Below are 22,009 nucleotides of genomic sequence, written 5' to 3'. Positions count from 1 at the left end.
ACAGTTTTTTTAATAGCACAGGGCACAGAGAATTTGTCCACTCAGTTTATTCAGAAGCAATTTGAGGAAAACAATGTTTCAATGTTCCTGCTACTGTTGAATCATATCAGTTGTCTCAACTCCAGGCCAATGAAGTAGACATATATATCTCAAGCCAAGAACAAAGTCAAGGGTTGAGAAATCTTGGGGCAATTGTTTCTAGGAGCATAAACCACACATCAGTTGTTACACTTGGAATGTATACGTTCAAGGCAAAGTTCTGATTTTTTTTTTTTTTCAATGCTGGGCATTGAACAAGAACTGTACCAACTGAACTATATCCCCTGATCTTAAAAATCTGTTTTGCCTTGAGTCTCAGTAAGAAGAAAAGGGAAAAGAGTAGCAACAGTTCACATTACAGTAAAAAACAAATTGTCTTTATGAAGTTGAAGGGTCTCCAGGGGAAGCAGCTGAGGTAGGATAGTAGAAAATTTCTTAGGGATCAGTGGTCACCCTAAAGCAATTCTTCAGTCTGACAGTTCTACAAATGCTGTGGACTCCACTCATCCTGCCTAACTCTGATTAGGTACATGCACCTAAATTCTAGGTGCGATTTAACAATTTACACACTGAGCATAGTACATTTGAAAGAAAAGAAAAGGTTTTCATACTCTGTAAGTCTAAAATACTAGAAGCACTTTTCTTCTCCTAGGAAGATTTGTATCCCTGTAAACTAAGCACCTTGTAGTCAGACCATGAGACCCCTCAAAGTTTGTGGGCTGAAACCCAGCCACAGTCTTCCATCAGACATTCTAAGGACAACAGAATCCTGAGTCTGTTCATGCAGATATTGTACTGGGATGGAAGAGATAGGCTTATTTACATGCATTCCAGAAACTTGCTCCTCAGACCACCCACAGGAAGGTGAATTCCCACTAAAACTGCAGTCTCTAAGAAGAAGAGCTGCTGAAAACACAAATTAACATCTGAAGAAGGGGAAGAACTTGGCAAGAGCTGCTTTCACCTCCTTGTTTCTCAAAGTATAGATGAGAGGGTTGAGGGTAGGACTCAACATAGTGTATAGCACACCAGCCACCTTGCTCTTCTCTGCACTGTAGCTGGAGACAGGGCTTATGTAGGCATAGAAGACAGAGGTGTAATACATGCACACCACAATGAGGTGGGAGGAACAGGTGGAGAAGGCTTTCTGTTTCCCCTCTGAAGTCCTCATCTTCAGGATGCTAGAAATGATGAACCCATAGGACACGAGGGTCCTGAGGAAGTTAGTATGCTAAAAGGCATCAGCCAGGACAATCATGACACTGTTCACAAAGTGTGGAGCTGCAGGAGAGAAGCAGCAGAGGAGGAACCTCACAGAAGAAATGGGTAATGACATTAGGGCCACAGAATTCAAACGGCAGCATCAGCCCTGTGTGGATGGCTGTGTTGGAGCACAGAGCACCCACACTCCGGTGGCCAGCAAGCTGCAGAATGCCTTGCCTCATCATGGTGCTGTAATGCAGTGGGTGGCAGATGGCTGCGTACCGGTCATAGGCCATGACAGTGAGGAGCAGCAGCTCTGAGGATGCAGACCATGTGAGGAAATAGAGCTGTGCCATGCAGCCCCCATAGGATATGAAGCTCTTCTCTGACACCAGACCCTCCAGTGCCTTGGCATGATGGAGGAGGTACAGATAATGTCCATAGTAGCCAGTTGACAGGAAAAAGTACATGGGGGTATGGAGCCCAGGGTTGAAGGAGATGGCCAGATGATGAGGATGTTCCCTGTGAGGGCCACTGAGTAGAGGGAGAGAAACAACTGAATAGAGCACATGTGTTCTGGGTGCTCTGAGAAGCCCTGCAGGATAAACTCTGTTACCATTGTCTGGTTACTCATGGTCCCTGGGTGGAGAGGGTGTTCTGGGACTATCAGGAGAATCTTCACCCACAGTTTCATGTGATTTCAGGACTAAAGAGAGAGAAATGAGAGGTATCTTAACACCACTATGATCATGTTTCAATGAAACCTAACAACATGGCATGTATAATATGCATAGATACTAGGATGTATTATGATAAACATATCAATATTACATAGGCAATGGGCATGAGCATCCAGTTTATAAAATGTTCAGATGGGGCCAATTTAACCTGTGAAGCATCATTCAATGTCAAAGAAATGCAAATTAAAGTAATGATCCAACTCTTATCATCCATCATTTGATAAAGTCAGAAAAGGAAGATATTGACTAGCATGTGTGGGTGCCAGATGAAAGTCTTTCAAATGAATGATGGCATTTGCAGGAAAATGGATAGAACTAGAGACCATCATTTTACTCAAAGGTTAAAGTTGAATGTTTTCTCTCAAACGCAGAAGCCAAGGAGGAAAAGGAAAACAACAATGGGGGTGGATCCCCTAAAAATCAACGAGAGATCAGTAGAGGAAAGGGACGGAGGGTGGGAGGTGGGGAGAGAGGGAGGAAAAGCTTGGAAGTCATCTTGGTCAAGTGATATTGTTATATTGAGTGCATGTATGAATGTGTAACAAGCAATCACATCAATATGTACAATTATAGTGCACCAGTAAAAAATGAGGAAATAAAAATATAATTCCAATTATGAAGTCAGAATAAAAAAGAAAACTATATGTCATTAGTAACATACAAACTACATCTTCCATTTGAAACAAAATTTTCCTTTGAGGAATCTTATCCTAGGGAAATAATTTAAAACATCTTCAAACTGTCAGATAGCATTATTTATGATTGAAAATTTGAAAGTAATCTGTACTCTAAAGGGCAAGTTTATTATGATATATTGATACCATATAATACAGGGCAGTTATAAGAGAAGATACTTTGGAAGTGTTTCATTGATACTTTTATAACCAGTGAGTCAGGCATGGTAGCTCTTGCCTGTAATCCCAGTAATTCCGGAGGGTGAGGTAGGAGGATTGCGAGTTCAAAGCTAGTGTTAGCACTGTAACGAGACACTAAGTAACTCAGTGAGACCCTGTCTCTAAATACAATTTTATAAATGGGTTGGGGATGTGGTTCAATGGTTGAGCCTCTGTGGATTCACTCCCCACTATATAGTTTAAAAAAAAAAAAAGATAAAACAAAAACCAGTGGAAAAACAGCACAATGGGATTTCATTTGTCTCTATATTAAAAAATCTATATCATATTTACTTTTTGCAAGAATGCTATTAAAGTGATTATTGTAAACACACACACACACACACACACACACACACACACATAAATCTAGAGAGTGATAGACCAGAGTTTGAGCCATAGGAATGGACTACGATTGAGTTTCCTTGATTTTGTTAGCTGGTATTTTCCTATTTTCTTATGAATGAGCCTGGTAAAATGCAGGTGTTTCATTTAAGTCTTCCATCAGTTCTCTTGAGACTCCTCACATCCTCGCAGAATTATACACTGACTTGCCTCCAGTCCTTGGGACTGCTTGGTCAAGGACCCACCTATCTCTCACAGGTTGATGGACGTGCCCCATCTGTCTCTGGACAGCTTTCATGGACCCCAGCCCCATGCCTGGCCTTCAAACATGTATGTTGAAATAATGCTGAAGAACCATCCAGTATGAATGAAAGCAGCATGATTTCTATTCTTAAGACAGCGCACACTAAGAGTTAAGATAAAATTAGCATGGTACCACGTCTGCTTTCTCTTTTTCAACTCCACTCACCAAAACAGTTAAGATTATTTCATTTTTTTAAATTCAGAATTCCAATTTTGTTCCAACTTCAAGAAATACTTTCACCACTAAAATATTAAGGTTTATAGAAATATTGACCTATGGTTTAGGTACATCTCTTCTTAATAAGGTGAAAACTGTTTGTTTGTTTTTTAAATAGAAAACATAAACTTATTATGATCTGGAACAAATAATGAAAACACCAAAGTTCTGTTCGTGTGTCTTCCCTGGAGCAATGTATCAGGACAGCTCAAGCATTTTGTGAGTAAAAATAAACACAATGTGTTTTAGATGATTTCATTTTTGTTTGGCTAAACAAACACAAACAACCCTGAATACTTACTCATGCCCAGTTTGACTTAGGGATGTAGAGAAAGAACTAACTTTATTCGATCCTTGCTGAAGATCTAGGGGTTGATTCCTGCTCATCACCAGGGACCACTGTGAGGCTGAACAGCTGAGTTAGGTACAAAGGAAGACTTGGCTTGACCCCACTCATGCTTCTCCACTTCCCACTAATATCCCCCCAGGGTATCAAGCACCCGACTCCCCCAGTCCCACATCACATGTGACAGACACACCAGAGCTGTAGTGCTGAAGTCGAGTCTGGAGGAGGAAAATGCATCCAACCCAACACTTAGAGAGCAGTCGTGGGTCAGGCCTGCCACATGCCATCACTAGGCACCAAGAAAGCCTATGATACACAGGAAACTTCAACCCAGTGTTTTCTCTTAACTCAGTTGTAGAGTGAGTGCAGGGAAAAAAGTCTAAATGGATCTGCTACATAAATGAAGGATTTCAACAGGTGTTAGGTATGACAACCTACTTCTTCACATTCAGGAAGCAAAATAACCCTCAGCTAGCCATCCACTCACTGTGATTTCCAGGCTAGGTAGATGTTCACCTCCTCCAACTGGTCAATAGTGAGGTCAAAGTGTCAGGACACCAAAGTTCCTTCCATGAGGATGACCATGAAGTCTCTGCTGGACCTCAGCCAGTCATTCCTTCTTCTGAAAATAACAAAGATTTTTCTCCCAGGAGGTTCAATTGACATTGGCATTTTTTCTCATCAAGCATCACCAATTGTTACTAAGGATCTGAAGGGAAAGAAAAGAATTTAGATAGCAATCAATAACAATCAAACAGTAATACACACCTGTTCAGTCAAACAACACAATGATGCCCATAGTCAAGTCAATAGGATATTAAAATAGTGGTTATTTTCAATTTTTATGAAACATTTTGGTGGTCAATTTTTCTAGAAAATAAAAGTATATCATAGAATATTTTCCATCACTATAGAAAATCAATAGATGCACTGATAATCTCTGAAGTTCAAATGTTCATTTTATTGAGGTTTTTCCTAAACATAGATTGAATTACATGGACTGCAATTTACTTTTCATGGAATTTTATCTAGGTTCCAATTTATTTTCCATAGCTCCATATGCAGAACTGTAGAATTCTTACTGTTACTAGGTACTTAATTAATAAAGGAAACTTTGACTTCTTCATTATCTTTATCTCTTAAGGGATGCAAGGAATTCCACAAATACCATGTAAAATCCAATGTCTTTTCATTTTAAATAAGATAGATATTTCTAAATGTAAATATATTCTGAGAACAGAAAACAAACTCAAAATAGGACAAAATTTCAAACATGAATCAATAGATCTGAAAGATATTTTGAAAATGACATTGTCAACCTGGTTATTAAAAAGTCAATGTGAATCTAAGTGACTTAACCCTGGTCATACAGAGTATTTGGGACAAAGCTAGTATCTAATCCCTAGGTTGGCATTTCAGTCCAACATTATTTGTTGTGTAATTTGTCAATTGCCTCTCTATTAACAACTCTCGAAATATAAAAAAAAAGGACTAAGAAAAAGAAATAGCAATTAAGAATTTATATGACTATTCTTAGAGTTGAGCTATGGATTCGAAACCCTAAATTCTCAGTCAGTTTTAGCATCCCATTTGTTCACGTTGTTTCCCTTATCAGAGGAATAGCCACCGAAAATATTCAAATATTCCTGGCTCTAGGTTACCAAAATAAAACCAGCAGGTCTACTTACAGTTAAAGGCCCATTCTAAGCAGACAGTGTTACAAGTAGAACGTTTCCTATTTTTATAACACCAAATAGAATGAACCCAACTCAGAATATTCACAACTATCTCAAAAAATTTATTTCACCTTTGTGGAGCTAATAGATCTTGTGTATGGCTTTCCTCTCTCTGTCAACCACCATGGAGGTGTCAGTGTGTACAACCTGTGACACAGTCTAGACAGATACAGCTTCCTTCCCATATTTAAGCTGATCTTGTCACGGAATTTGGACTTATCTTTAGCAACATCTCTCCCTGTCTGTGGGAGTCACTTGGGACAGATGTTCACAACCAATACTCTAAGTAGACCCTGAAGGAGCAATTAAATTTTAAGTCCCTATTTGTGGGAACTTGGCTGACATGCGTGTTCACCCAAAGGCCAGTTGAAGCTTTGATCCAATGTGGGGCAAAAGGGTGTAAGCTTCTGTGGGGAGACACAGGACCACAATTGTCCCAGCTCAGAGTAACCACAGCAGGGCTCTTGTGCTCAGGAAAATGTGTTCACACCAAGGGATTTAGGAGAGAGTGATGGACCAGAAGCTAGATTCCTGACTGCCTTCCATGGAAATGAAGGGATGCAGCAACCACCCCTGAGCTTGTGGGCAAAACCCACTTCTGCTCACAGAGCTGCCCCTGCTGGACCTCACTCAGCTCAGCTCCTTTACCTCCTGCCTTCTTCCCTTCCCCTATCCCTATATCTTCTCTCTGTGTGCAAATCCCCCCAGATCAACTTCATCTCCTCAATCACACCATCCCTGATTCCCTGAGGAAAATGAGCACTCTCCCTGCTAAGCCTCTGTCACATTCAGGAGTCCCCACCAAGCTTTGGTGGCACCATGGGCTTCAGAATCTTTACATACTCAGGGTCAAAATTCATCTTGAAAAGTAATGGTTCTGTGATTTTGTGAGTCTCTTAAACTCTAAAGAACTACGTATATAACAAAAGACATATCATTATCACAGTATGTAATACATGAAAAGAGCTGGTCAATGTTTTCACACACGCATGTGCAAAAGCATACATACATATACATGTATATATATATATATATTTTTTTTTGCTAGCAAGTAGAGAAAAGGATAAATACCTATTATCTATCATTTTAGGAACGTGCTGAAACATAACTAGTACTTAACACATAATTTAACACAACATTGTGGATTCTCTGGTTGATTTGAATGACTGAAAAGTAAAGTGGGTTTGTTATTAATAGCCATAGTTTAATTTTCCAAGATCATATCCTAGGAACAAGAGCTAAACTAATTACTCCACCAATGGCTTTGAGGTATGACTCTGGTCATTTAATAACTGTATGAATTTGTTTAAGTCTTATGATCTCTTGTATTCCAGTTGTTTTCAGTTGATAGAATTACATTAATAATACCTATTTCATGATTTTTATTTGGAGTAGATTGCTGTATATGAATCCATTTTAGAAACTATGTTAGTTGTCATTGTAGATGGGACATTAGTAGAAATAATTATAAAGAAAAATTCTACCTTTTTGTTGTGAAATCCATACAAAATATCTCTTTTTTTTCAATAAGATAAAAGAAATGTAAGCAAGGGATTTTCTTCCTGAGATGCTAACAATATGTTGCCATTCTGGAATAAATGAGTACAAATTAATTAGGTTAAAGGCCAAACTGTAATTACAAAGAGACCCAAATAGGTAGTGTCTAAAATTTTTTTCTCTCATCCAACCATCTAAAGTGCTCATGAGTCATGGGAAAATTTCCATATCCATGAGGTAGCCTTGATCCTTTAAGTCATTCAAGACCCCAAATTCCTTCCAAGTCAATATTCTTGATCTTGTAGGTTGTTGTTAGTTTTGTCATAATGAAGTTGCCATAAGCTCTACATTTCACCTTATTAAAGAAGAAAACTCAAGAAAAGAAATTTATTTTATGCATGTGAGGCAGATGTTACACACAGAACTTCTGTCCACATTTGATTGGCAAAAATTGTACTTATGTTGCCTCAGCTGCAAGGGAGGCTGGTAGATGTAGCCAAATTGGGAAGATATATGTACAGGAAAAAGGGAAGATAAAATTTTCCAAAAAACAAGTAATTACTAAAATCATGGAAGAGGAAATTAGAGTTATAGGAATGGGAAAAAAAGACCTCGATATAAAAGTGAATTTTAAATGCTATTCTTAATAAGTGAGATTTAAAAACGGAAGGGTGAATTATTATATAGTTATAGTGTAAGGAAGGGGAAAGTGAAGAGAAGGTGAAAGGAGTAGATGGTTAACAAATGATCAACACCTCTAGTAAGAGAGAAAAAGCAAAGAAATGAATGTAAGAATTCTTATTTTTTAATACTTTATTTTGATTCCTTGTAAACAAATGGGATTCAACTTGTTTCTCTGGTTGTACTTGAAGTAGAGTCATACCATTTGTGTAATAATACATGTACATAGGGTAATGATGTTTGTATCATTGTTATTTTTCCTTCTCCTGAATCATCCTACTCCTTTTTTTTTCTCTATACAATCCATCCTTCCTCCATTCTTGCCTCCCTCCTACCTCCCATTATGTATCATGATCCACTTAGCAGAGAGGTCATTTGTCCTTTGGTTTTTTGGGATTGGCTTATCTCACGTAGCATGATATTCTCCAACTTCACCCATTTGCCTGCAAATGCCATAATTTTATTCTTCTTTATGACTAATCTTCCATTATGTATATATACCACATTTTCTTTATTCATTCATAAACTGAAGGGCATCTAGTTTCGTTCCACAATCTGGCTATGGTGAATTGAGCAGCAATGAACATTGATGTGGCTGCATCACTGTAGTATGCTGATTTTAAGTCCTTTGGGTATAGGCCAAGGAGTGGGATAGCTGAGTCAAATGGTGGTTCCATTCCCAGATTTCTAAGGAATCTCCATATTGCTTTCCAGAGTGGCTGCACTAATTTGCAACCCCACCAGCAGTGTATGAGTGTACCTTTTTCCCCCCATCCTCGCCAACACCTATTGTTGCTTGTATTCTCAATAATCACCATTCTAATTGGGGTGAGATGAAATCTTATGGTAGTTTTGATTTCCATTTCTTGTATTTATAGAGATGTTGGAACATTTTTTCATATATCTATTAATTCTTGTGGATCTTCTGTGAAGTGTCTGCTCATTTATTTAATGTATTTGTTGCTTTGGTTATTTGTTTTCTTGCTATAAAGTTTTTTCTGTTCTTTATGTAGATTCTGGAGATTAGTGCTCTATCTGAAGTGTGAGTGCCAAAGATTTTCTCCCACTCTGTAGGCTCTCTCTCCACATTGCTGATAGTTTCCATTGCTGAGGAAAAGCTTTTTAGTTTAAATCTATCCCAGTTATTGGTTCCTGATTCTATTTCTTGTGCTTTGGGAGTCATGTTAAGGAAGTCTGATCCTAAACTGACATGATTAAGATTTGGACCTACTTTTTCTTCTGTGAGATGCACAGTCTCTGGTCAGATTCCAAGATTCTTGATCCATTTTGATTTGAGTTTTGTGCTGGGTGAGAGAAAGGAGTTTAGTTCCATTCTCCTGCATATGGATTTCCAGTTTTCTCAGCACCATGTTTGAACAGGCTTTGTTTCTCCCTTGTATGTTTTTGGCAACTATGTCTAGTATGAGAAAAAAGTATTTATCTTGGTTTATCTGTGTATCCTCTGTTTTGTACCATTGATCTACCCACCTATTTTGGTGCCAGTATCGTGCCTTTTTTTTTTTTTTTTTTTTTTTTTTTTTCTATGACTCTGTTGTATAGTTGAAGTTCTGGTATTGTGATACTCCCTGCTTCACTCTTCTTGCTAAGCATTGCTTTAGTTTTTCTGGGTCTCTTATTTTTCCAAATGAATTTCATGATTTTTTGCTCTATTTCTATGAGGTATGTCATTGAAATTTTCATTGGAATTGCATTTAATCTGTATAGGACTTTTGGTTGTATGGCCATTTTGACAATATTAATTCTGCCTATCCAAGTACATGGGAGATATTTCCATCCTCTACTGTTTTCTTTAATTTCTTTATTTAGGGTTCTGTTGTTCTGATTTTAGAGATCCTTCACCCCTTATGTTAGATTGATTCCCAAGTATTTTATTATTTTTTTAAATGCTATTTTGAATGGGGTAGTTTTCTCTTTCAGAGGATTCATCCCTTATGAATAAAAATGCATTAGATTTATGAGCATCGATATTATATCCTGCTACTTTACTGAATTCATTAATGAGTCCCAGAAAGTTTCTGATGTAATTTCCCATCTCCTCTAAATATAGAATCATTGGAATATAGGGATAGTTTGCGTTCTTCTTTTCCTATTCATATCCCTTTAATTTCTTTGGTCTGTCTAGTTGCTTGGGTCAGAGTTTCAAGGATGATGTTGAATAGAAGTGGAGAAAGAGGACATCCCTGCCTTGTTCCAGTTTTTAGGGGGAATGCTCAGTTTTTAAACATTTAGAATGATATTGTTCATGACCTAAGCATAGATAGTCTTTACAATGTTGAGCAATGTTCCTACTATCCCTATTTTTAGTGTTTTCAGCATGAAGGGGTGCTGTATTTTATCAAATGCTTTTTCTGCATCTATTGAAATAATCGTATGACTCATAAGTTTAAGTCTGTTGTTATGGTGAATTATATTTATTGATTTTTGGATGTTGAACCAACTTTGCATCCCTGGGATAAACCCCACTTGATTGTGGCGTGCTATCTTTTAAACATTTTCACCAACCAGCTGGTTGCAGGAGGTGCTGCCTATGGAATGCGTGGAGGTCACAAGTTTGTCTGCATTGTCACAGGAGAAGTTCAAAGAGGTAACATTAGAGGAAAGCAAGAGCTCATTTCTGTCTCAGTTAAAGAAGTTAGTGGGAATAGGGGGGCAGCAATAAGAGCCAGTTCGTAGAAAAGAACCTATAAAAAGTACAGTCTAGGTTGTTAGGTCCTTTGGAGGAAAAGGACACACATGTTGCTAGGAAGCAGACACTAAGCAAAACAGTAATTCAGCAGCTAGGGATGCTCTGCCTGCAGCAAGATAGCTTAGAGAGAATTGCCTGCTGCTCATGTAGGACTTGAAACAACAAGATGAGCAGAGCAGAGAAGGGTCATCTAAAGACTAAAATGAACCTTTCTGGAGAAGAGGGAAAAAAACTGTCAGGCCTGGAAGAAGGTGGTGGGCTTTGGGGAGCCAGGAGAGCATTCAGGATGAAAGGCTGACCACCCATCTATGTTGGGGAACATGCCCATTTGGACCTTCCTGAGTGGAGATGGTGTCATTCATCTGCCCAATGACATAGATCTACTTTTGGCTTCAGCAGTTACTGGAAAACTTTCTCATGTATACACTGCAGCTGCTTCTCCTCACTAGATCTTGTTTGGAGAGCCAAGTCCTCAGCTGACCATAGCTCCTCTCTGTGTGGTGCCACACACTTTGCCTCTTACCTTCCCAGCCAGCCACTGCAGGCACTCTGAGCCAGAGGGCACCGAGGCTGTGGCACTGAGGCTGCCTTAGCCACTCTGCCTTCAGTGATCACAACAATAGTAATGTATTAATAGCACTTTTTATCATTTTCTTCAGTTATCTCATTAAATTTTGGCAGCATCTGTAGGTTGTTTTTTGTCATCAAACTTGGAATGAAATTAGGGCTCAAATGGGCTGAGAGCTTCTGAAAGACTCTGGATTGAACTCAGATCTTCCTCCTTCCAGATCAGGACCGTTTCACACTCATACTTCCTCTCTGAGCATCTACAGCACCACTTTTCCATGAGTGAAATGCAATACTCTTTATGTCTTTTCTTTGCATACTCAGTATTGTGGGATCTGATATCTGTTTAACTGTGTGACCAGCTTTCTAAGAATATAGATCAAATCTAATTTTTCTGTTTTGTCATATTTCTATTTGTTTCTCTTAAAATCTCAGTACTTTTCCAAGTATTTCTTCCTTTTTGAAATTCATTGTGCAATGTAGAAAATGTAAAAATTTTAAGAAACTAAGTTGAACATTACTCCAAATACTCCTTCGGGCATGTTGAAAAACTACTAGTAACATATTAGTAATGGAATCCTTGCTAACAGTTTTCAAAGTCATGTTTATGTGAAAGACTTTAAGACCCCTGAGGACTTCAACCTGTAAATGGGGGCTCAGAATTCTATCAGGAGAGATTAGCCCTTGTCCTAAACAATGTACATGCCAAAGCCACAGTCAGTCACAATTCATCAAATTATTGAATTTCATACCCCAAATTAATGTGCTTCTGGTAAACAATAATGACAATATAGGTTCAAAAATGAAAGACAACTTGTCCTATTGAAATCAAATATCCAACACTTCTCTCAGCTTCTGCCTAAAACAGCCAACAGTATGTTTTATTCAGTAAGAGAGACACAGTTTAACATTCCCATCTTGCTTCTCTTATCATGATAAAGACTATAGATTTTTCAGGACAGTTTTTTAAAAGCACAGGGCACAGAGAATTTGTCTACTCAGTTTATTCAGAAGCAATTTGAGGAAAACAATGCTACAATGTTCCTGTTACCCCTGAATCACATCAGTTGTCTCAACTCAGGCCAATAAAGTAGTCATATCCTCAAAGTCCCAGAACAAAGTCAAGGGTTTAGAAATCTTGGGGCAATTTTGTCTAGGTGCATAAACCACACATCAGTTGTACTTGGAATGTTTACATTCAAGGCAAAGTTCTGATCCTAAAATTCTGTTTTACCTTGAGTCTCAGTAAGAAGAAAAGGGAAAAGAGAAGTAACAGTTACATTACAATCAGAAACAAATTTTCTTTATAAAGTTGAAGTGTCTCCAAAGGAAGCAGTTGAGGTAAGACGGTAAGATTTCTTAGGGATCAATGGTCACCCTAAAGCAATTCTTCAGGCTGACATTTCTCCAAATGCTGTGGACTCCACTCTTCCTGCCTAACACTGCTTAGGCACATGCACCTAAATTCTAGGTGTGATTTAAGTATTTGCACTATGATCATAGTAAATTAGAAAGAAAAGAAAAAGATTTTCATTTTCTGTAAGTCTAAAAACTAGGAGCATTTTTCTTCTCCTAGGAAGTTTTGTATCACTGTAAATTAGAACCTCGGAGTCAGACAATGAGACCTCTCACAAGTTTGTGGGATTAAACCCAGCCACACTCTTCCATCAGCCAATCAAAGGACAGCAGAATTCCGAGCCCACCCATGCAGACATTCTACTGGGATGGAAGAGACAGGTTTACTTACCAGCATTCCAGAAAGGTGCTCCTCAGAACCCCCACAGGAAGATCAGTTCCCAATAAAACTATAGTCTCTAAGAAGAAGAAGAGCTGCTGAAAACACAAATTAACATCTGAAGAAGGGGAAGAACTTGGCAAGAGCTGCTTTCACCTCCTTGTTTCTCAAAGTATAGATGAGAGGGTTGAGGATAGGACTCAACATAGTGTATAGCACACCAGCCACCTTGCTCTTCTCTGCACTGTAGCTGGAGACAGGGCTTAAGTAGGCATAGAAGACAGAGGTGTAATACATGCACACCACAATGAGGTGGGAGGAACAGGTGGAGAAGGCTTTCTGTTTCCCCTCTGAAGTCCTCATCTTCAGGATGCTAGAAATGATGAACCCATAGGACACGAGGGTCATGAGGAAGTTTAGTATGCCATAAAAGGCATCAGCCAGGACAATCATGACACTGTTCACATAGGTGGAGCTGCAGGAGAGAAGCAGCAGAGGAGGAGCCTCACAGAAGAAATAGGTAATGACATTAGGGCCACAGAAATTCAAACGCAGCATCAGCCCTGTGTGGATGGCTGAGTTGAAGGCACAGAGCACCCACACTCCGGTGGCCAGCATGCTGCAGAATGCCTTGCTCATCATGGTGCTGTAATGCAGTGGGTGGCAGATGGCTGCATACCGGTCATAGGCCATGACAGTGAGGAGCAGCAGCTCTGAGGATGCAGACCATGTGAGGAAATAGAGCTGTGCCATGCAGCCCCCATAGGATATGAAGCTCTTCTCTGACACCAGACCCTCCAGTGCCTTGGGCATGATGGAGGAGGTACAGATAATGTCCATAGTAGCCAAGTTGAACAGGAAAAAGTACATGGGGGTATGAAGTCCAGGGTTGAAGGAGATGGCCAAGATGATGAGGATGTTCCCTGTGAGGGCCACTGAGTAGAGGGAGAGAAAACAACTGAATAAGAGCACGTGGTGTTCTGGGTGCTCTGAGAAGCCCTGCAGGATAAACTCTGTTACCATTGTCTGGTTACTCATGGTCCCTGGTTGGAGAGGGTGTTCTGGGACTATCAGGAGAATCTTCACCCACAGTTTCATGTGATTTCAGGACTAAAGAGAGAGAAATGAGAGGTATCTTCACACCACTACGATCATGTTTCAATGAAACCAAACAACATGGCATGTATAATATGCATAGATACTAGTACCAAAGACCGCTGCTGCTTGCTGATGGGGCTGCTTCAAGGGGCTCGCTGCGGCTTCTTTTACGGGAAACCGCGGCTTCTTTGCCCGGCTTGCTCCAAGCGGTTCGGCCCGGCTTCTTGCTCTTTTAGCTTACCTATAACCGCCACTTCTCGCGCTTACTGCCCGAACAGTGGGACAGAAGACAGGTACTTCATTTTCATCAAGCACCTTCCCGTTTATTCAGATAACACCTTCAATATATAAGCAGTCTCATGCATAAGAAATTGTAACCAGATATGTCCATCCAATCCTGTTAAAGGTCAAGCAGTTACTTGCTCGAGCATACATGTGAAGTATATCTGTCCACGCGCTAGGCAGCTGAACTAATTATAATACAGTCAATTGTAAAAGCATTCTGCCTTTCTCCATGCATAATCAGAACGCCGTTTGCTCTTTGCCAGTCGCCATCTTTGGATACATGTGGCCTAACCCTGGGCCCCAGTTCCGACCGCCACAACTAGGATGTAGTATGATAAACATATCAATATCACATAGGCAAAAGGCATGAGCATTCAGCTTATAAAAAGTACAGATGAGGCCAATTCAACCTGTGAAGCATCATTCAACCTCAAAGAAATGCAAATTAAAGTAACGATCCAAATCTTATCAACCATCTTTTGATAAAGTTCGCAAAGGAAGATATTGACTAGCATGTGTGGGTGCCTGATAAAAGTCTTTCAAATGAAATGATGGCATTTGCAGGAAAATGGATGGAACTAGAGACCATCATGTTACTCAAAGGTTAGGGTTGTATGGTTTTTCTCATATGCAGAAGCCAGAGAGGAAAAGGAAAACAGTGGGGGTGGATTTCCTATAAATGAAAGAGAGATCACAGGAAAAAGATGGTGGTGTGGGAGGTGTGGAGAGAGGGAGGAAATGCTTGGAAGTGTTCTTGGTCAAATGATATCGTTTTATTGAGTGCATGTATGAATGTGTAACAAGCAATATATAAAATTATAATGCATCAGTAAAAAATGAAAAAATAATTCCAAACATCAACTCAGAATAAAAAAAATTTATGTCATTAGGAACATACAAAACTACATGTTCCATTTGAACCAAAAATTTTCATTTTGGAAATTTATCCTAGGGAAATAATTTAAAACATCTTCAAGCTGTCAGAACAGCACTATTCGTGTTCGAAAATTTGAAAGTCATCTATACTCTTAAAGGCAATTTTATTTTGCTATGCTGATTCAATATAATGCAGAGCAGTTATAAAAAAGGCACTTTGGAAGTGTTTTATTATACTTTTATAAACAGTGATTCAGACATGGTGGCTGATGCCTGTAATCCCAGTAATTACGGAGGGTGAGATAGGAGGATTGTGAGTTCAAAGCCAGTCTTAGCAATGTAGTGAGACCCTAAGTAACTCAGTGAGACTCTGTCTCTAAAAAATTTGATAAAAGGTTTCGTGGTGTGCCTCATGCTTGAGCACCTTTGGATTCACTCCCAAATATATAATAAAAAGAAAAAAAAAAAGAAAAAACAAAAAGCAGAGATAAAAAATGCACAATGGAATCTCATTTTCTCCATAATAGTATATGTACCATATTTATCCTTTTTGCAAGAATGCTATTAATGTGATTATTGTACACACACACACATACACACACACACAAATCTAGTGAGTGATAGACCAAGTTTGAGCCATAGAAATGAACTATGATTAACGTTCCTTTGTTTTGTTGGTTTGTATTTGTCTATTTTCTTACTTATGACCTTTGTAAAAGGTATGTGTTTCATTTAAGTCTTCCAACAATTCTTCTGAGACTCCTCATGTCCTCTCAAAATTCTATACTGACTTGCCTCCAGTCCTTAGGAATGCTTGGTCAAGGACCCACCTACCTCTCACAGGTTGATGAACGTGCCCCATCTGTCTCTGGACAGCCTTCGTGGACACCAGCTCCATGCTTGGCCTTCAAACATGTATGTTGAAATAATGCTGAAGAACCATCCAGTATGAATGAAAGCAGCATGATTTCTATACTTAAGACAGTGCACACTAAGAGTTAAGATAAAATTAGCATGGTACCACGTCTGCTTTTCTCCTTTTCAACTCCACTAACCAAAACAGTTAAGATTATTTTCATTTTTTTAAATTCTAATTCCAATTTTGTTCCACCACTGAAGTCCCGTCTGTGTGTCTTCCCTGGAACAATGTATCAGGACAGCTCAAGCATTTGGTGAGTAAAAATAAACACGGTATTGTTTGATGATTTCATTTTTGTATGGCAAAACAAACACAAACAATCCTCAATACTTACTCATACCCAGTTTGACTTAGGGATGTAGAGAAAGAACTAACTTTATTTGATCCTTGCTAATGACCTAGGGGTTGATTCCTGCTTATCACCAGGGACCACTGTAGGCTGAACAGCTGAGTTAGGTTACAAAGGAAGACTTGGCTTGACCCCACTCATGCTTCTCCACTTCCCACTAATATCCCCCCAGGGTATCAAGCACCCGACTCCCCCAGTCATCATGGTCCACTCCCACATCACATGTGACAGACACACCAGAGCTGTAGTGCTGAAGTCGAGTCTGGAGGAGGAAAATGCATCCGACCCCAACACTTAGAGAGCAGTCGTGGGTCAGGCCTGCCACATGCCATCACTAGGCACAAGAAAGCCTATGATACACAGGAAGCTTCAACACAGTGTTTTCTCTTAACTCAGTTGTAGAGTGAGTGCAGGGAAAAAAGTCTAAATGGACCTGCTACATAAATGAAGGATTTCAACAGGTGTTAGGTATGACAACCTACTTTCTTCACATTCAGGAAGCATAATAACCCTCAAATAGCTATCCACTCACTGTGATTTCCAGGCTAGATAGATGGTCACCTCCTCCAACTGGTCAATAGTGAGGTCAAAGTGTCAGGACACCAAGGCTCCTTCCATGAGGATGACCATGAAGTCTCTGCTGGACCTCAGCCAGTCATTCCTTCTTCTGAAAATAACAAAGATTTTTCTCGCAGGAGGTTCAATTGACATTGGCTTTATTTCTCATGAAGCATCACCAATTATTACCAAGGATCTAAAAGGAAACAAAAAGAATTTAGATAACAATCTATAGCAATCAAACAATAAATCACAACTGTTCAAATCAAATAACACAACGATGCCCATAGTCAAGTCAGGAGGATATTAAACAGTGGTTGTTTTCTGTTCTTATCAAATATATTGGTGGTCAATTTTCCTAGAAAAAAAAAGTGTATCATAGAATATTTCCTTCATTTTAGAAAAACAATAGGTGCACTGAAAATCTCTGAAGTTAAAAAGTCAATTTTATTGAGTTTTTCCTACACAGATTGAGTTTTACATGGAATGCAGTTTACTTTTCATGGAATTTTATCTTAGTTACAATTTATTTTCCATAACTCCATAAATGGAGAACTGTAGAATTCTTACTGTTTCTAGGTACTTAATTAATAAAGGAAAAGTTGACTTCTTCATTATTTTTATCTCTTAAGGGATACAAGGATTTCCACAAACACCATATAAAATCCAGTGCTGTTTTATTATAAATGATGATAGATATTTCTAATGTAAATATATTCTGAGAATAGAAAACAAAACAGGACAAAATTTCAAACATATGTCAATAGATTGAAAAGATATTTTGAAGATGACCTTGTCCAACCTGGTTATTAAAAAGTCAATGTGAATCTAAGTGACTTAACCCCAGTCACACAGAGTATTTGTGACAAAGCTATTATCTAATCTCAAGGTTTGTACTTTCAGTCCAAAGTTATTTGTTGTGTAATTTGTCCATTGCCTCTCTACAACTAACTCTCGAAATTAAAAAAAAAAAAAAAAATGACTAAGAAAAAGAAATAGCAATTAAGAATTTATATGATTATTCTTAGAGTTGAGCTATGGATTTAAAACCCTAAATTCTCAGTCAGTTTAAGCATCCCATTTGTTCTTGTTGTTTCATTTATCATGGTAATAGCAACAGAAGATATTCAAATATTCCTGGCTCTAGGTTACCAAAATAAAACCAGCAGGTCTACTTATAGTTAAGGGCCCATTCTAAGCAGACAGAGTTACGAGAAGAACCTTTCCTATTTTAATAACACCAAATAGAATGAACCCTCCACAGAATATTCACAACTATCTTGAAAAAATTATTTTACCTTTGTGGAGCTAATAGATCTTGTGTATGGCTTTCCTCTCTCTGTCAACCACCATGGAGGTGTCAGTGTGTACAGCTTTTACAGCTTCCATCCTACATTTAAGCTGATCTTGTCACAGAAATTGCACTTATCTTTAGCAACATCTCTCCCTGTCTGTGGGAGTCACTTGGGACAGATGTCCACAGCCAATACTCTAAGTAGACCCTGAAGGAGCAATTAAATTTTAAATCCCTATTTGTGGGAACTTGGCTGTCCTGGGTGTTCACCCAAAGGCCAGTTGAAGCTTTGATCCAATGTGGGGCAAAAGGGTGTAAGCTTCTGTGGGGAGACACAAGAACACAATTGTCCCAGCTCAGAGTAACCACAGCAGGGCTCTGGTGCTCAGGAAAATGTGATCACACCAAGGGACTGAGGAGAGAGTGATGGACCAGAAGCTAGATTCCTCACTGCCTTCCATGGAAATGAGGGACCAGCTGCAATCACTCCTGAGCTTGTGGGCAAAACCCACTTCTGCTCACAGAGCTTCCCTTTTGCTTGACCTCACTCAACTCATGTTCCTTACCTCCATCTTTCTTCCCTTTTCCTATCCCTATATCTTCTCCCCTTGTGCAAATTTCACCCAGATCAACTCCATCTCCTCAGCCACACCATCTCAGATTCCCTGAGGAAAATGAGCACTCTGCCTGCTAAGCCTCTGTCACTTTCAGGAGTCCCCACCAAGCTTTGGTGGCACCATGGGCTTCAGAATCTTTACAGACCCAGGGTGAAATCTCATCTTGAATACTAATGGTTGAGTGATTTTGGATGAGTCTCTTAACCTCTAAAGAACTACTTAATAGAAAAAAGAAAAACAAGAGATCCAGATGGCGGACTAGAGGGTGACTGCAAATCCTGTTGCTCCAGAACCCAGGATTCAAGATGGGGAGGCAATGGGAGATTTGGACTAACATAGAACTGTGGGGTCAGTCTCTCCCACTGGGTGAAGCATGGCCTGGGTGGCAGGCCCAGATAGGGGCAGCTTCTCAGAGCAGGGAAGGGCAGCGAGAGTCTTCCCTAGGCAGCCCTGCTCCTTTCAGTGGCAGGCTCGCTCCACAGCCAGCTTCTCGGAGCAGGCCGCCCAGTGAGTGCCTTTCCCGCACAGAGCCAGCTCCCAGCCCCAGACCCAGTGGCGGGCCCCAGCATGCAGGCGGCTTCTGGTAACAGGGAAGGGCAGCCAGAGATTTCCCCAAGCAGCCCTACTCCCTCCAGCGGCATACTCCTTCCACAGCCAGCTTCTTGGAGCAGCCTGCCTGGTGAGAACCTTTCCACAGAGAGTCAGTCCCTAGCCCTGGAACCAGTAGCGGGCTAGGGGCAGCTTTCCTTGGAAGCACTGCATTATCAAGTTCCCTCAAGACTACAGACTACTGAAGGCTGGTGGGTGATATGCTGGAAATCTACAGGGACACTATAAACTAATAGTGGAAATCTGCAATATCTCAGAGTCCCACTGATATCTGACCAATATGAAAAAACAAGGGAACAAAGTGGCCCAAACAAAACTAGATAATATATCAATAAAACCCAATGGCAGCACAGCAGAAAAAATATCAGAAAGGGAGTTCAGAATGTACATAATCAAAACAATCAGGGAAGCCATCAAGGAGAAGAAAGAGCAAATGCAGGCATTGAAGGAGGAGATGAAAGAGCAAATGCAGTCATTAAATAATCACACCAATCTATAGTTAAAACAGCAAATATGGGAATCAAGAGATCATTTCAATAAAGAGTTAGAGATACTGAAAAAAAAAAAAAGCAAACAAACAGAAATCCTTGAAATGAAGGAAACAATAAACCAAGTAAAAAACTCCATAGAAAGCATAACCAATAGGATAGAAAACCTGGAAGACAGAACCTCAGACATTGAAGAAAAACTATTTAATCTTAAAAACAAAGTTGACCAAACAGAGAAGATGGTAAGAAATCATGAACAGAATATACAAGAATTATGGGATATTATGAAAAGGCCAAAATTGAGAATTAATGGGATTGAAGAAGGCTTAGAGAAACAAACCAAAGGAATGAACAATCTACTCAATGAAATAATATCAGAAAATTTTCCAAATCTGAAGAATGATATGGAAAATCAAGTACAAGACGCTTATAGGACGCCAAATACACAAAATTACAACAGACCCACACCAAGGCACATTATTATGAAAATACCTAACATACAAAATAAAGACAGAATTTTAAAGGCCACAAGAGAAAAGAATCAAATTACATTCAGGCGAAACCAATAAGAATGTCAGCAGATTTTTCAATCCAGACCCTAAAAGCTAGAAGGGACTGGAACAACATTTACCAAGCCCTGAAAGAAAATGGATGCCAACCAAGAATCTTATACCCAGCAAAACTTACTTTCGGATTTGATGATGAAATAAAACCCTTCCATGATAAACAAAAGCTAAAAGAATATACAAATTAAAGCGGCATTGGAGAACATTCTCAGCAAAATATTCCATGAGGAAGAGATGCAAAACAAAGATGCCAATCAGCAATGGGAGGAATTACCCTAAAGGAATAGCCAAAGAAAGGAGAAACCAAATCCTGTCAAAAAACAAAAAAGAGTCAAACGACTGGGTATACAAATCATATCACAATAATAACCCTGAATGTTAATGGCCAGAACTCATCAATCAAAAGACATAGACTGGCAGATTGGATTAAAAAGAAACATCCAACAATATGCTGACTGAAAGACACTCATCTCATAGAAAGAGATACCCAGACTAAAGGTGAAAGGATGGGAAAAAACATGCCATGCACATGTACAGAGCAAAAAAGCTGGAGTATCCATCCTCATTTCAGATAATGTGGACTTCAAGCCAAAACTAGTCAGAAGGGATAAATAAGGACTTTACATACTGCTCAAGGGAAGCATCAATCAGCAAGACATAACAATCATAAATATCTATGCCCCGAACACTGGCTCATCCATGTACGTCAAACAAATCATTCTCAAAACCAGAAATCAAATAGACCACAACACAATAATACTAGGCGATTTTAACACACCTCTCTCACCACTGGATAGATCTTCCAAACAAAAATTGAATAAAGAAACCATAGGTCTCAATAACACATTCAGTAATATAGACTTAACTGACATATGTAGAATAATAGAATATACCATCCAACAAAGAACGAATACACTTTCTTCTCAGAAGCACATGGATCCTTCTCTAAAATAGACCATGTTTTATGCCACAAAGCTACTGTTAGCAAATTCAAGAAGATAGAGATACTACTTTGTATTCTATCAGATCATAATGGATTGAAATTAGAAATAAATGACAGAATAAAAGACAGAAACTTCTCCAATACCTAGAGATTAAATAATACACTATTATATGATGAATGGATAACGGAAGACATCAGGAGGGAAATAAAAAAATTCTTAGAAGTAAATGAGAACAAAGACACATCAAAATCTCTGGGACACTATGAAAGCAGTACTTAGAGGAAGATTTATTTCATGGGGCACATTCAAAAAAAAAAAAAAAGTAAAAATCAACAAATAAACGACTTAACACTACAGCTCAAAGACCTAGAAAAAGAAGAGCAGACCAACACGAAAT

The 22,009-nt window shown here is 39.1% G+C and overlaps 1 protein-coding gene and 1 pseudogene across 2 annotated transcripts; both read right to left on the bottom strand.

Moving 5' to 3' along the window:
- Positions 1–800: 800 nt before the first annotated feature.
- On the bottom strand, positions 801–1,936 carry LOC306659052 (olfactory receptor 13A1-like; annotated as a pseudogene). Its single transcript has one exon. The product of its transcript is annotated as an olfactory receptor 13A1-like (transcript).
- An 11,184-nt stretch (positions 1,937–13,120) lies between these two features.
- LOC306658949 (olfactory receptor 13A1-like) lies at positions 13,121–14,107 on the bottom strand (the record flags this gene model as incomplete). The annotated part of the gene is made up of 1 exon (XM_079136228.1): positions 13,121–14,107. One exon carries the CDS (start codon positions 14,105–14,107, stop codon positions 13,121–13,123), a length of 987 nt encoding a protein of 328 aa, XP_078992354.1.
- Positions 14,108–22,009: the final 7,902 nt, after the last annotated feature.

This window comes from Sciurus vulgaris (assembly GCF_902686455.1).
Source record: "Sciurus vulgaris genome assembly, chromosome: 4".
In the NCBI taxonomy this organism is placed as follows: domain Eukaryota; kingdom Metazoa; phylum Chordata; class Mammalia; order Rodentia; family Sciuridae; genus Sciurus; species Sciurus vulgaris.
This window is presented reverse-complemented; position numbering and strand designations above follow the sequence as displayed.